This window comes from Perna viridis, chromosome 9 (assembly GCF_037379345.1).
Source record: "Perna viridis isolate PV_CMFRI_1.1 ecotype Kerala chromosome 9, ASM3737934v1, whole genome shotgun sequence".
Taxonomy (NCBI): Eukaryota; Metazoa; Mollusca; class Bivalvia; order Mytilida; family Mytilidae; genus Perna; species Perna viridis.
In genome coordinates this window covers 37,703,910-37,718,510 of record NC_142453.1, presented here as the reverse complement: position 1 = coordinate 37,718,510, position 14,601 = coordinate 37,703,910, and the positions used below count along the sequence as shown (strand labels likewise).

Genomic DNA, 14,601 nt, shown 5'->3' with positions numbered 1-14,601 from the left:
ATCTGTGCCCAATTACTACTTCAAAAGCCGATAAGGAATATTTTACTAAATACTAACTGTAGTACTTTGAATTATAAACGTACATTTACTGAAACAAGAATATTTTTGATAAGATATATATATATATATATATATAATCAAGTTTATGATAACTTTACTGCTGACAAATGGTATTGGAAAGTTCTTTTGTGCTATTTCTAATCTCAGCAGCATCCGTCTTTTCTCTTGGACAATGCTGTGAGTCAATTGATACTGCACTGTGTCAAACTGGAATACCCTATAAGAAAACGGTGTTTCCAAACCTCCCTGGACACATATTCGAAGGAGGAGCCTCAGTCGCTGTGGAGCAGTTCAAACCGCTCATTGAAGGAAACTGTAGCGTTCATGTAAGACAATTCGTGTGTCGAGTATTTATACCAGAATGCGGGTCTAACGGAAAACCGGTTCCGCCGAGCTGGGAAATGTGCCAAGATGTTTTCAAAGGATGCGGGGAAAAATGGATAAAACTTAAAGGCATTCCTTGGCCGTTTACTCTAAATTGTTCAAAATTTGAACGTAAGTTTAAATTATTTAAAAATCGAATTGGAAAGCAAAACATTTTTTTTCATGGTTGTCATCATGAACTCGTGGATCGTTACGGTGTATCCATGAAAACTGATTTGTTCAACGTGTCATAGTTTTTCTTTCCTTTTTCGTGTATCCCAGACTTGACTTTTTATGAGCAACTCGGCGGGGGTTTCTAGAAAAAAAGAGGATGCCTACCGGTGCACCTGGTCCATGCTCCCAGTTTTTAGTGGAGTCTAAGTGGCTCATTTTCTTTTGTTACTTGTATTATTATGTTCTTTGTTGTGTTTGTCTGTTTTCCCTGGATTACCGATAGAATCTTGTTTCCCTTGCATTACTCTATTCAACAATCTGCCAATCAAGACTTTTTCCGACTGTTTTTGGACTGTTGAAAAGCAGGGCGGGCTGCGGGAACACAATGTTCATGCCCACTTACTGTTTACATATATAAACCTGAGTGTATTGTACATCTTTGGCTATCTTTTGTTCTAACATTATATAAGAACGAGCATTTACTTTTGTCCGCACAAAATCACTCCGTGGGACCTGTCTAAACTGAACCCTGTTTGGAGCAATAGATTCGTTGGATTAACACAGGTTAAAAAGTATTGAAACTGGTATATTTGAACTTCAGGTAATGTCTTAGTTACCGTTTTATCCAGGGTGTGGTGAAGACATGTTTCTGGTTTATCCAGGGTGTGGTTAAGACAGGTTTATTGTTTATCCAAGGTGTGGTTAAGACAGGTTTCTGGTTTATCCAAGGTGTGATTAAGACATATTTATTGTTTATCCAAGGTGTGGTTAAGACATATTTCTGGTTTATCTAGGGTGTGGTTAGACAGGTTCCTGGTTTATCCAAGATAGGGTTAAGACATATTTCTGGTTTATCTAGGGTTTGGTTAAGACAAGTTTCTGGTTTATCCAAGGTGTGCTTAAGACATATTTCTGGTTTATCCAGGATGTGGTTAAGACAGGTTTCTGGTTTATCCAAGGTGTGGTTTAGACATATTTCTGGTTTATCTAGGGTGTGGTTAAAGACATATTTCTGGTTTATCCAGGATGTGGTTAAGACAGGTTTCTGGTTTATCCAAGGTGTGGTTTAGACATATTTCTGGTTTATCTAGGGTGTGGTTAAGACAGGTTTCACTGTAATGTATATTTATTACTTCATTTTACAGAGAGCACATTAACAAACCTGAAGAACTTGGCCAAAGACAATTCCACTTTTTGGTTCGGTACAAAATTAATTTTTTTATGTAATGCAACAAAGTCATCTCTAGCATGTTTACTAAACCCCTCTCCAAACAAGACAGACAGTATCGTCTCCAGATTGGATGGCAAAATGGATGTTTCTACAGTAGACAGGTTGATGGAGATACGCTACAAATACAATGCAGGTACATTTATCCTAGGTCGTGTATTTCTAACAACCGAAGAAAAAAAAACGAAAAAAACGGACCCCCCAGGGAAGTTGTGTACTTCTCCGTCCAATAATCAAGCAAAATGTGTATAAAGTTTGGCATGTGAAGTAAACATATACAGATATTTTAATGCATTTCCCAAGTATTTATACCTTATAACCTCACGAAATTACTGTCAAAGTGTATGTACAGTTTGCCTTTTTATGATATTGATAGTTCAAATTTAGTTGAAATGCATCATGGAAAAAATGGCGGGAATAATTTCCCGAAGGTTTTCCTTCTATAAGCAGTCAAAACATATCTATGTAACCAGTGCTTCAGGGTAAATTTAAATAGCTTTTCCGTTGTTTTCTAGATGTATTCAAAATATATTTAAGGCAAAAAAAGACCAAATTGAGAAAAGTAATGTGCCACTCATTGCCTGATTCTTACACAGAATGGTACTTAAATGGTGCTGCCCTAAGCAAAGTTTTATATCCTCATGCCAATGCACTAACTTGGAAAAATTGGTTTAATCTGGGACTAAGAAGCTGTTTTACTGACCCCAGGTTTAGTTTGACCCAGGGTTATGGGGGAATTGTTGTCTTACGACGATGACAACACCGACAAGCGCAAAGAGAAAACATTAAAAGTTGATATGGCCCGTTGAGGAAAAAACGAACTCCATTAAAATACACTTGCAATAAACAATCTGGCTGTTCCAGACATGCGTTGTGTCAATGACGTATTTTTGCTGCGATCGATTACTTCAAGATAATCAGTCTCTACTTGTATACCTGGTGCTTTAAGCTGGTTATCCTGAGGCGTCACCCAAGTTTTCACTCTGTAGCCAGCGGGCCACAAAAGGGTAACCTTTGTTTTTTTTTCAAAACTTCTGCTTATGTGCACGTTATAGGGGGCCTTCTTGGTGTGGTTGGAGGGTGGTTACGTTTTTTCATTGTTGAATACCCTGATACAACATCAAGACGCAGAAGAGGCATTGAAGTCATGTTCCTTGATATCGTTTATTTTCAGTGTATCATGCGAGTATTGTTTTTTCAGACGCACGTTCACTTCGTAACCACCCTTTTATATGTATATACAAATATGTGATCAACCCCCAAAATGGGACTCGTTCGCTCGTAATTTTGAATGGTTGAATTGGCGAGACTTTCTGGCATTTTTCCTATTATTCTGTGAAATTTATTGTTAGTTGTCAAAGACTTACGCCCAATAATGTTTTCAGTTAGGTTATCAAAGCGGTCTCTTGCTACAATGTAACTCGAACTATTTTCTATCTAGCTCAAAATCGAACTTGCATGTATTTTTGTGCTTAACAACTGTACAAAGTTTTGTTTATTGAATAGAAAAAATGTAATAAAAGAAAGACAATTAAATATATACTTTAAGCGTTTCAGACTTGGTACTATATTTTTAATTGATTCTAAATGTTAAAAAATGTCATTTCCTGTTGTTTGTGATGTTTTTTTAAGGGGTGAAAACCCTTTAATTTTCTGAAAGTTCTGCTCCACCCAGTTAAAAGGTGCATAATAAATTCTTAATTTTAAATAATTCAATATTTTGTATATAATGAAAGTACAATACTGGTGTAACACATGATCCGGACAGTACGTCGATTGAGCATGCGTGAAAGCACATTTCATTGTATAACCCACGGACCAACGACGGTCTCCGAATTGGAGTATTTTATGAATAATTCGCATTTTCTGTAGAAAAAAGATTGTTTCAAAGACAAAGTTAGGAGTACAAAACACTACATTTATACCTCATATCACAAATATATTCGACCCTGTATGGTTTCCTGACATTGACAACACCGATAAAATATATTTATTCCTGCAAATCTATATTTTCGAGCAAAATTCTACAGATCCAACCTAAACTCCAAAATGACGGATGTGTTCTATTGATCTACCCAAATCAACTGTGAATAAGATCGTTTATAAGTATTACGGTGAACTCAAACTTACCTTGCCCAACCGTCTGTAAATGTAATATTGTCTAACCAAACATCTTTTAAGATAAATTTAAACTTGCCTGATCCAACCGTCTGTAAATGTAATATTGTCTAACCAAACATCTTTTAAGATAAATTTAAACTTGCCTGATCCAACCGTCTGTAAATGTGACGTTTTATAGGTCTTACCCAAACTGCAGCTTAAGAATAGAAGAAGTATGTTAATTAATTCAACTCAGTAAAACTTTCTTGTCCAAAGATGATAGAGCGAGTAAAACAAAATATTTGTTCATGTTTTAGGGCACTTCTTTTCGTGCAACAATAATTATTCAATGCCTGGTGGAAGCTTTGATGTCGATCCTATGTCGACCGATGTGCACCGTCCATGGGAAGTCCGAGACAAGCCGACGATAAAATGGATGTCTGAGCCGTCTGACCTCTTCACGCTTGTTTTATATGACGCCGGATTCCAACAACTGAACGCCTTATACGTCAATATTAAAGGAAACAATATCAGCACCTCAGATGTAAGTTACCTTAGAATGCAGTAATCAGACAAATCATGGTGATATTCAGTGTTCAGTGTGATGATAAGTATATGCAAGTTGCGCAATTACAATCAACAGGAAAATGGTAAATGGTCCTATACTAGACGAATGAAGTATTATTCCAATTCGTGAATACCAGTACAAGATCAGTTAAAATAGGTTGGAAGTTTTGTCTTCGATCAGGAAAGATATCTCATACACTTTATCAATTTCACTTATCAGTTGAAAGTTCAGTTCCGTTTGCGCCAATTGCAATCTCTCGTATATCATTTTGAAGTTAGCAGGTTTGCAGAATCATGAAAACAAGCATAAAACATAAAAAAAAACAAAACAAAACACAAAATTTAACAGTAAAAGTCATCAAAACGTTGTACGGATGGCACATCGTAGTGTCGATCGTATCGGAAGACTAATAATATTAGATGTGTGCCAGAATTTTATAAAGGGACTAATATAATTATATATTATAATTTTATTATTACCGAATGTCCAAAAATTTTTGCAGTTAAACTTGTTCAATTTACACTTTAATAAGTCACTTCCAATGCTTTCTAACAGCTTGCATCACCCCCTAAAAACCCTTAGTATGAAGTGTCAACAGCTTGATTCAAATAACCATCTTATTTAATGCTTAAATAGTATGACCCATTTTCACATTGTTTCACTAATGTCTAGTCTTTGTCCCTGGATTACATTCTTTTGATTACCGCTATAACCTTGGTTCCCTTTGTCTAACTAAATGTTCCGAAGAGCATGAAATGTTCCGATGAAACAACTTTTGATTGTTATATTCCTAATTAGTTCCTAAAATCGATTGAATACAAATATTTGTTATGTATTGCATCTTTTACAATCATACTCTGTAAAATAAACGAATTATACTAGCTTCATTGATTCTTTTATCAATTTCTAAACCCTTATAAAACTTTAAAGACCAAATCAACGTGCGAACCACCAGAAAACTCAATTATTTACAATTTCGTCTTATCCGTATAGGTCTATAAAGATTGAATTAAACATTATATATTTATTTTTTTTTCATTTGATGAAAAGACTATGAAAGAATACGATGGACCCTTGAATCCTACCGGGCTCGTTAATCCCTACGTATTTCTTCTCTACAAACAAAATGGAAGTATACCAACAACCAATAACACCAAAGATGACTTGGTGAACAACACATTTCAGACTCTAGGAAGATATGGTGGTATGCTTTATTTATGCACGCATTACAAATATAGCGCGACTAAGTTTACATAGACTCTCCTGAGTGTTCGATATATACTGGATATTACATGTCAAAATCTGTATCACATGCTGTATCAACCGGAGACTCCTATATTATTCAAAGGGCCACCGGCCCGCGGGGTGATACAGGCCAAGACCCGGTTGATACGGCATGTGATACAGATTTTAACACGTCATGTTCATTATGTAATATAGTTTAACCACATTTCAAGTTTGAAGTATGAAGGGGTGTGATAAAAGGTACGCGATATAGGTCTAGGGGTGTGATATAAGGTATGCAATATAGGGTAGACAATATAGGGTTTAAACAAATACACCCAATACATATACAATAAAGTTATATTTTAATCTAAATATATGATATACGACGATCAATGTACGATAATAAATACTTTCATTTTGTTCATAAATATTCCTTAAATGTATTTTATTTTACTCTCTGTGCCATTCTAATGCGAAAATAATTAAGAGGGTCCCTTAGCAGACTGTACTTTTGATAATTAAAATGATATTTTTATATCCTAATATGAATGAATTATCTTTTTTTTTCTGAAATACGTTCTTAACTATCAGCATAATATTGCGTAAAAAGTCCAAAATTACAGTCTGGTATATTCGTTTTCATTATCAAGCACTGGTATGGTGACATTTCGATTTTGGAATTTGTTATGGTAAACAAGTCCGGCCGCTGATAACGATAAACAATCGGAAACTTTCGTGGCATTATGATATGCACAAACCATCTACTTAAATAAAAGTTTCTGTTTATATCTCATTTTGCATGATTAATATTAATAATATTAACTGTATATTTTTATAGGAATCAGGCAAATTGGGAAACAAATCAGAACAACGCACGTCTAAAACCCACCAATCTAACAGTACAACTTCACTAAAAAAATGAGTCTTTGAAAATACTATATTATTTGATCTTTGCATCACTGGATTTCCTCAGAAATTGTTCAATAGAATGTAAGAAAAATAAGGTTTTTGACAGAGTGGTGCAGTCAAATTACAGCATCAAAATGGTTGTTTTTTTCATTCCATGGTTCACAAACTGCCTGATTCTAGGTTACCAGGTTGATATATTGATGCTACAGTTAGGGGAGTTCAAACAAAAATAACAAAATAAAAATGCACATGGATCACTTTTGTTAAAATTTGATATGGGGTGGAGCTGGTAAAAAACACCCTATTCATATATATGTCTGCAAGAAAATCAGTCCCATTATAAATATATATTTCAGTGGGAAATACATGCCCATTCATATATTCTACGTACCTTACATCTTTTTGAATTAAGAGAACTATAAAAACAAAGGTCTCGAGCAGGATACAAAAAGGGAAAATAATCGCTAATTTATTTGATCAAATTCAATATATCTGTAATTTTTTAAATTTGAAAAAAACATTATAAAAAGTATTTTAAGTGTATTGTAGAATTATACCAAATGAATAAACTTCATTTTGTTTCTTGTTTTATGTATTTTACAGATTGTGGACATTAACATGAAGTATCAGGATAAACTTTGAATCCAAATGTTATTTGTCAAATTTAAGAAAAAAAAATAAATGTGATATAAATGCTATATTATAAAAAATAACCGACTCAGAATAAGAAATAGATATGAATTAGGTGGAAATTTGTCATCCATGGATTACCTCCTATCTGATATTTAATGGAAAATAACATGCATTTTCATTAGTAATGAAAGGTCTGTCTAAGCAGAAAAAAAAAACGAAATGAATGCTCGAATTGTTGTTATACGATTAGTTTTCCTTTACGTAAAAATACCTGTTTTAAGATTTTTCTACTTTTACAGAACTTAAGTCTATTTCATGGGTTAGAATACAGGAGGATCCCTTCTCAGTCCAAAAAGTTAAAGAAAAGTTGAAAGCAAACAACTGTCCAATTCTAGTATCACAAGGTAGGTACACTATAGAGACCATATAGTACAACCCTGTAATACTTTACAAGGTAGTGACAAATCTGTAACATACCGACTTCTAAAGCAAGTACTACTGTATAATTAATGAGGCAAATGCAAACTTTTACTACATATCATAGTAAAACAAAACGCGCAAGAATTCGATATAAATCCCGCGGTAAATGGAATTATGGAACCTTCAATGACAATGTTAACACGTTATTGTCGAAATTTAGAACAAAAACAATTTTTATCATGTCAGCTGGTTTTAAGCTTTCAAAGTATGTCAGCACTTGCGTTTGGAGTTTTCATATCACAATTCATACGTTATGCCAGAGCTTGCCGAAACTACGCACATTTTTTATACTGCGCTAGACTTTTTACAATTAGGCTTCTGAAAGAGGGTTATGTTGCTACAAGATTGAAGTCATCACTACAGAAGTTTTATGGTCGTCATCATGAATCGATACAGTGTATCCAACAGATTTGTCCAGTGTGTCATAGTTTTTCATTCCTCTTTCTTCTACCCCAGACTTGACCTTTTTTGAGCACGGGTGTTTCTAGAAAAGCAGAGGACGCTTACCCTACTGGTGCAACCAGTTTCTTGTGGAGTCTGAGTTGCTCATTTACTTTTGTCACTTTTTACGTATTATTTTGGTAATTTCATATACTTTATTGTGTGTCTCTCTTTTCTATGTCTGGTCTTTGGTGTTCGTTAGAATCTTTGTCCCTTGATTACACTTTCTAAGGGTTCATTATTTTATAATTAGTCTGTATGTCGTGTAAAGTGGCAATAATTAAGTACAGTGTTACCTTATGTTACCAATTCTACATTATCTTCTTATAAATCGAATAAACACTCAAAACTTTGTTCGTTTTTTTCAGCAATGCAACATCAAATTCGTCCATTTTTACCACATGACCTAAATCTCACTATGTCGTTGAATATTACGTACACTTCCGGTGCACAGAAGTTTACATCATGTTGTAAAACATTTAACTACAAGTAATTATAGCATATAACTTTTATTTGTAGCGATTAATGTGAAGCTATAGTATTTCATGAATTAGTTTAAAAGAAGAAACGATCCCCCCCAAAAAAGACAAAAATATGGGATGTTTTAGATTTTGTATCACTCTAATCTCTATTACAGAATGTATGCGATTACAAACGCAAAACCGGTATTTAAAAAAAAAATACATATCATCCGAAAGTTCACGAAGTTAAATTTATTCAACTATTCAAAAAGGAAAGAAATCAAGTCAATAGAGTAAAAATGATTCCCGTACCAAGTTGATAAAAAAAGTATAGTTTCAGTAGAGTAATTTATCAAGATAAGAAGCTTACACTTCAGTAGTATTAAGTAAAGCGAAATGTAATCATTAAGAAACGTTTTCTGTCTGAATGTGATTATTGTGCATTTTTGGCGACTTCTATGTCAATTTGAATGTATTTATAATAAAATTTGACGACCAAAGAAATATATAATATTTGAAAACATGCGACTGGCTTCTAATGACACATGTTCTAGTGTTTTTTTTTTTTAAATTGTTATATGATACTTCTTTTATTTTAGAGAAACGTCTTTAAATGTGAACCCAATAGGTAACATGACCATGAAAACGGCCCATGTTATTTCGACTCCAACAGTTACATTTTCAAAACAGGCTGTTTACCCAGATGTCAACAAATTCTCCGGTAAATGCACACATTCATATTTACATATGCTCTTTGTAAGACTTACTAGAACTGCAAAAGCTTCAAAATTTAAGCAATTTTATTTGTAATTATTTATCCATGATTAGCGCGTTTCATGAATCAACATTTAGTTAAATAATTTTCCTAATGAATGTTATAAATCCATTGAATCATTCTATAGCACCATATTATATTACCAAACTAAATAATTCATGAACTTGTTAACATTTAGAAAGCGAGCTTTACACTCTCTTCATGGTTGACGCCGACGCAGAGACCAACGGAAATACTACTCACCCGTATATTCACTGGATGGTTCAAAACATAGCCAATGGTAGCGTTTTAGAAGGGATAACTGAAGATGGCTACAAAGGGCCGGATTCAAATCCACCGAAAAGAACACACACATACTACTTCCTGCTTTATTCACAGGAGTCGAAATTAGAAGTGAAATCTGTCAAGGAATATACGAAAAGTCATTCGAGGTAAAAGTTAATCTTTCCTACTCATGGACGGAGACAAAATTAAGGGTATTTATTTAGTGCGACAGTGTTCGAAAATATCTGATTACAAAATATAGGCTTAAGGTGGGATTTTTCCCCTTTTCTATTATAACAACACCATAAAGTTATGGCTACGGATAAAACATTCATGTTTAACAAGATATGATAAGTTATTTTACTTAATAAGTTCTTTTAAAACTGATTTGTCCAATTTGTCATAGTTTTCCTTTCCTCTTCCGTCTACCTTGACTTGATTTTATGAGCAATTCAGCAGGTGTTTCCAGAAAAGGAGAGGACGCTTACCCTACCGGTGCACTTGGTCCATGGTCCCAGTTATTAGTGGAGTCCGTGTTGGTCATTTGCTTTTGTTTCTTTGTATTATTACTTTTTTTTATTTTATGTTCTTTGCTGCGTATCTCTGTTTTTCATGTTTGGTCTTTGTATCTGGATTACATTCTTTTGATTTCCGCTAGAATCTTGGTTCCCTTGATTACTCTCAATAAATTAGATTTTTTTTACAGTATTATAGTTGAGTAGATTGTTATGTTATTGCTATCGTTAATAGATATGAGCTATGTTTATTTACAGTGTCAGTCATTAAGGATTAAGATGCGTTTTAAGTATAAATTAGCAGTAAATGTGAAGATTTGAAAATATTAGGAATAAGTCACAATATGGCATTTTGGTCTACGTTTAACTAGAACTTCAAATTCAGGTTTGGTTGTAGGTACTTTTTTGACATCAAGAGATTTGTATCTGACAAAAATATAACATTGGTTGGAGCCAGTTGGTTTGTTGCGGGTAAAGACGATTACATTCGTCACATTAATATAGATGACAATGACTTGGATGAAGCTACAGAGTGCAGTGGACAGCCAGGCTATGCTGAACATTGTTCTGATTATCCAGAAGAAATTATCGGATAAACAATATATCACTGCTATTTCTTGAGAAAAAAATTCTCTGAAACTATTACTTGATTAAAAACAGTTCGTTCTTACATAATTATAAATATCAATGAACAGGTTTACACTGTGAAATTGGTTGCTTTTAATAGTGTCCTTTCTGTAACAGTGTAACTAGTACACAGATATGTGACATAAAATAACAATTGAAATGAAAAATCATGAAAAGGCGTTTTAATGGTTCGAAACAATCCACTTGCAATTTTAAAATAGCATGTATTATAATGCTTGTTTTGAAATGTGTAAGTTCGCGATATAAAGCATGAAAAGCGTAAGTGTTGAATAAACCTATCGTAACTATTTGTAACACAGTTTTAATGTTTTTTTTTTCAACCAATGATATTTCTTACACAAAAATATTTATTACTCCGTATGTAATCCATGAAGCAGGTTTTACGGTTTCAAATTCCATCATTTCGCAAATTTGATAACATGGATGAAAAATTTTGAGACCTCTTGAGAGTAAATGATGGCAAAAGGAGTGTCTGATATGCATTTCAGGCTCTTGACAGACTGTTTTCAGGTGAAAAATAAAGAAATGAGACAAAAATCGTTGTATATTTCTTTGATTGAGAAATTGTTTACCTCTGTAGATACCGCTTAAATGTTGATCATGTTAGCATCGAATGCTCATATTACTATATAAATTAATTGAACGGTCATTTATAACAGAGTTATTCACTTACGCTACCCACTTTTTTCTTAGAAAATTACCGTAAATGAACTAACATTGACATTAGCATAACCACGAATCCGACGCTGAAACAGTAGAACCTGCACTAGGGTTAAGACACTATGAATTAGTCCGGTAATCTAGTTGACAAATGACCATTCTTTAATTTAAGCTTGGTGATCCGAAAGTCGTATACAAATATTTTTTCTTAACCTTGTTTATTTTTTCGATAAATTGAAATAGCGGTTGCAGTAGCAAAGTGAAGTCTGATTTAAATATTGTGTCGTTAAGTAAAATTAGCATAATTATTTGCAATGCACACTTTAATCACCGGGCTAAGTAAAATCCTCTATCTATCTTTAAGGGGTCATCGTTAATGTTTACATCAGATGTGCTGTGTCGGACTTTTTCTATTGACATTTAAAACAAAATGTACATGTATACTTTTAACTTTGTATCGCGAATATATATGCTTGTTTTAAACAAAAAATGCGTAAATATTTCCAGGCAGGCAAATGGATAAAAAAGTAAACAATATTACTAATGCATATATCGATATCAAAACATACAGAATAAGCATGATAAACAGATAAGTCTTTAAAAAGTCGCTTTGTCACGTTTTGTTTTATAATTAAATAATGTTATAGTAGTAAAGACAACGTTGACAGTAATGACAAACAACTCATTTAATACAAGAAAATCGAAAGAAAAACAATTTAAATTCTGGATAGACCCCCCCTAAAACGAAAGAGTCCCTATGTTTCGTCAAGAGGATAATACTACGATTATCTCGTGTGGGGAAAACTGCGCCATTCGATCAACCGCGGTCCCTCTAAGCAACTTTCCGATCCAGTAGCTAATATACAAAATGTAAGAAAAAATACCAAAGCGTCAATAATGAGACAATACAAATATATCAAAATCCTAGTTCATGGCCTGAATATATATAAAAAAATGAATTCAAACACGATCTACATACACATTGTAGAACAAAATGAATTAAACTGAAGATAAAAAGACGAAACAAAACAAAAACTCTACAAATTTCAACTTCAACAAACAAAACGGGAGTGACATTGGCTGCTCTGAAAAGTAAGCATGTCCTGCTTCGCCAGCGGCACTCGTCAATTTAAAAATGACGATGTACGGTCGGTCATGAACTCGTGTTCCAACGGCTAATATGTTTTCATATGAGCATCAAATCTGCATCTTATTTGACCAATATTGTCTTTCACTTGTATGATCATAATTCATTCATTTCTTCCCCCAAAAAGTAGATGATCGTTAAATGAGGTGACGCACGTTTCTAACACCTATAGAAAATCAACATATATTGTTTGTTTAATGAATCACCTACTTGTCTTTTGTTACCCTAAAATAAGCATATTTCGAATGTTTTTCACTAAACGGTTTTTTATTTAATGTTTCGTAAAATCTTGTCAAAACTTTATTGATAATTTAAAATTTTGTATATTAGTTGCTGGTGATGGTGTCGTTAATATCGTCGCATTTATCCCTCGCGGTCATCAAGGTCAAACATTGCATTCCTATTTTCTAAATTAATCTACATGTAAAGGATCTAAAATTATTTTCGTAAAACCAACAACCAAACTAACAAAAACAAAACAAACAAACAAAACAAAACAACTCAGTAACCATTCACGGAAATTTTTGAAACTCTTCAGTTACTCCTTGTGAGAGGTTACTACTCAAATACGTGCACAGCATTTGTGAATTTGCAAGTTATTGGTATTATTTTTTTTGCATTTAGTTTCGTAACTAATTTGAAGAAACGTGTGTAGGTTTTTAATCTCTTTCGTATGTTTTGTTTTCTCTGCATGAAAGATTTATTCCATATTCTTTCAGTTGTGGCTCTATCGCTAATCAACTTCCTAAAAAAATTCACCAACACTTTATTGGAATGTTTAACAATTCGAAACCTTCATTTATCTTGATGGGTTGTTAATTGCATGATCTTTTTGAGTTTGATTCATCTTAATTAGTTTTTAATTGAAATCTGTCACAGAACTAAACTTCCTTTTCTTATGTATTTTTAGATTTGAAATAAATCAACATTGCATAAATCTCAACAACCCATATTGGAAATATTGTGGTATATTTGCTGGTTTACTCATGTGTATATCGCAAAATAAGTTTCGTCAAAATTATCTCACTAAATTGGGCATCACAATCCTGTTTTTTCTTTCATTGTTTATGGGAACAATCTAAAAATTTAATCGCAAATAATTCAGTAGTCATTCATGGCAATTATTGAGCAATATACAGTAATTTGCAGCTTCATTCCGATGGGTTGTAATGTATAAACTTTCAAATTTCTTGCTTGTTAATGTTTGTTTTTTTCCGGAAAGACACGCAGTAACCATTTATGAGAATAATTTGAAATCGCGTGTGAAGTTTTAGCGTGAAGGGTTATATCATATGAAACTTTTTGGATCGGTTGCATATCTACGCCCTGTATGCAAAATAGATACATTGAATTTATCAATGGCGTATCAATTTTGATCGCATATCATATTTTATCAGGAACCCAGAGAATTCACATGAAAGCATTGAAATTATATGATGCTCAAGTTTAGTTCATTTTATTATTTTTTGGACTTTGGCTACATTCTTTATTCCATTTTTACTCGGTAGTCACGTCAATGGCTTCGAGTATTGTAAGAATAAGAATGACAAAAGGGCTTCCGGCAGATAACGTCATGGACGGAAATGCTTTCTTCAAATTAATGCGCGATTCTCTTTTAAACTTTTAATATTTCACCGATTTTCCAAATGAATGATATTTCAAACATTTTAAGTGTTAATTTTCAGCTAGATATTGTCGAACTGGTAAATCGAGACACCAAGCAATTTTTTGCGCTTGGCCGCGTAGTAATTTCAAAGAAGATAATAATAGCCAATACAATTTAATTGGAGTTATCTCTCTTTGGGTGGTGTTGAATTTTAACTATGCCCCGTGAATGGTATTATAACGAAAATCATTTTATCAAGAAGCGTCACAATCAATATCATCAGCTGCCTTTTTTCAAGTTTAAGGTCTCAAAAACGTAAACAAATGCAATAACCATTTTCAC

At 33.3% G+C, this 14,601-nt stretch overlaps 1 protein-coding gene across 1 annotated transcript; it reads left to right on the top strand.

Moving 5' to 3' along the window:
- Window positions 1-52: 52 nt before the first annotated feature.
- Window positions 53-11,140, top strand: LOC148608270 (uncharacterized). Its single transcript, XM_088543926.1, has 9 exons — window positions 53-555; window positions 1,743-1,961; window positions 4,243-4,469; window positions 5,544-5,697; window positions 7,562-7,666; window positions 8,552-8,672; window positions 9,244-9,365; window positions 9,598-9,850; window positions 10,596-11,140. The coding sequence occupies exons 1-9, from the start codon at window positions 168-170 to the stop codon at window positions 10,792-10,794; spliced, it is 1,788 nt and encodes a 595-aa protein (XP_088400052.1). The 5' UTR covers window positions 53-167; the 3' UTR covers window positions 10,795-11,140.
- Window positions 11,141-14,601: the final 3,461 nt, after the last annotated feature.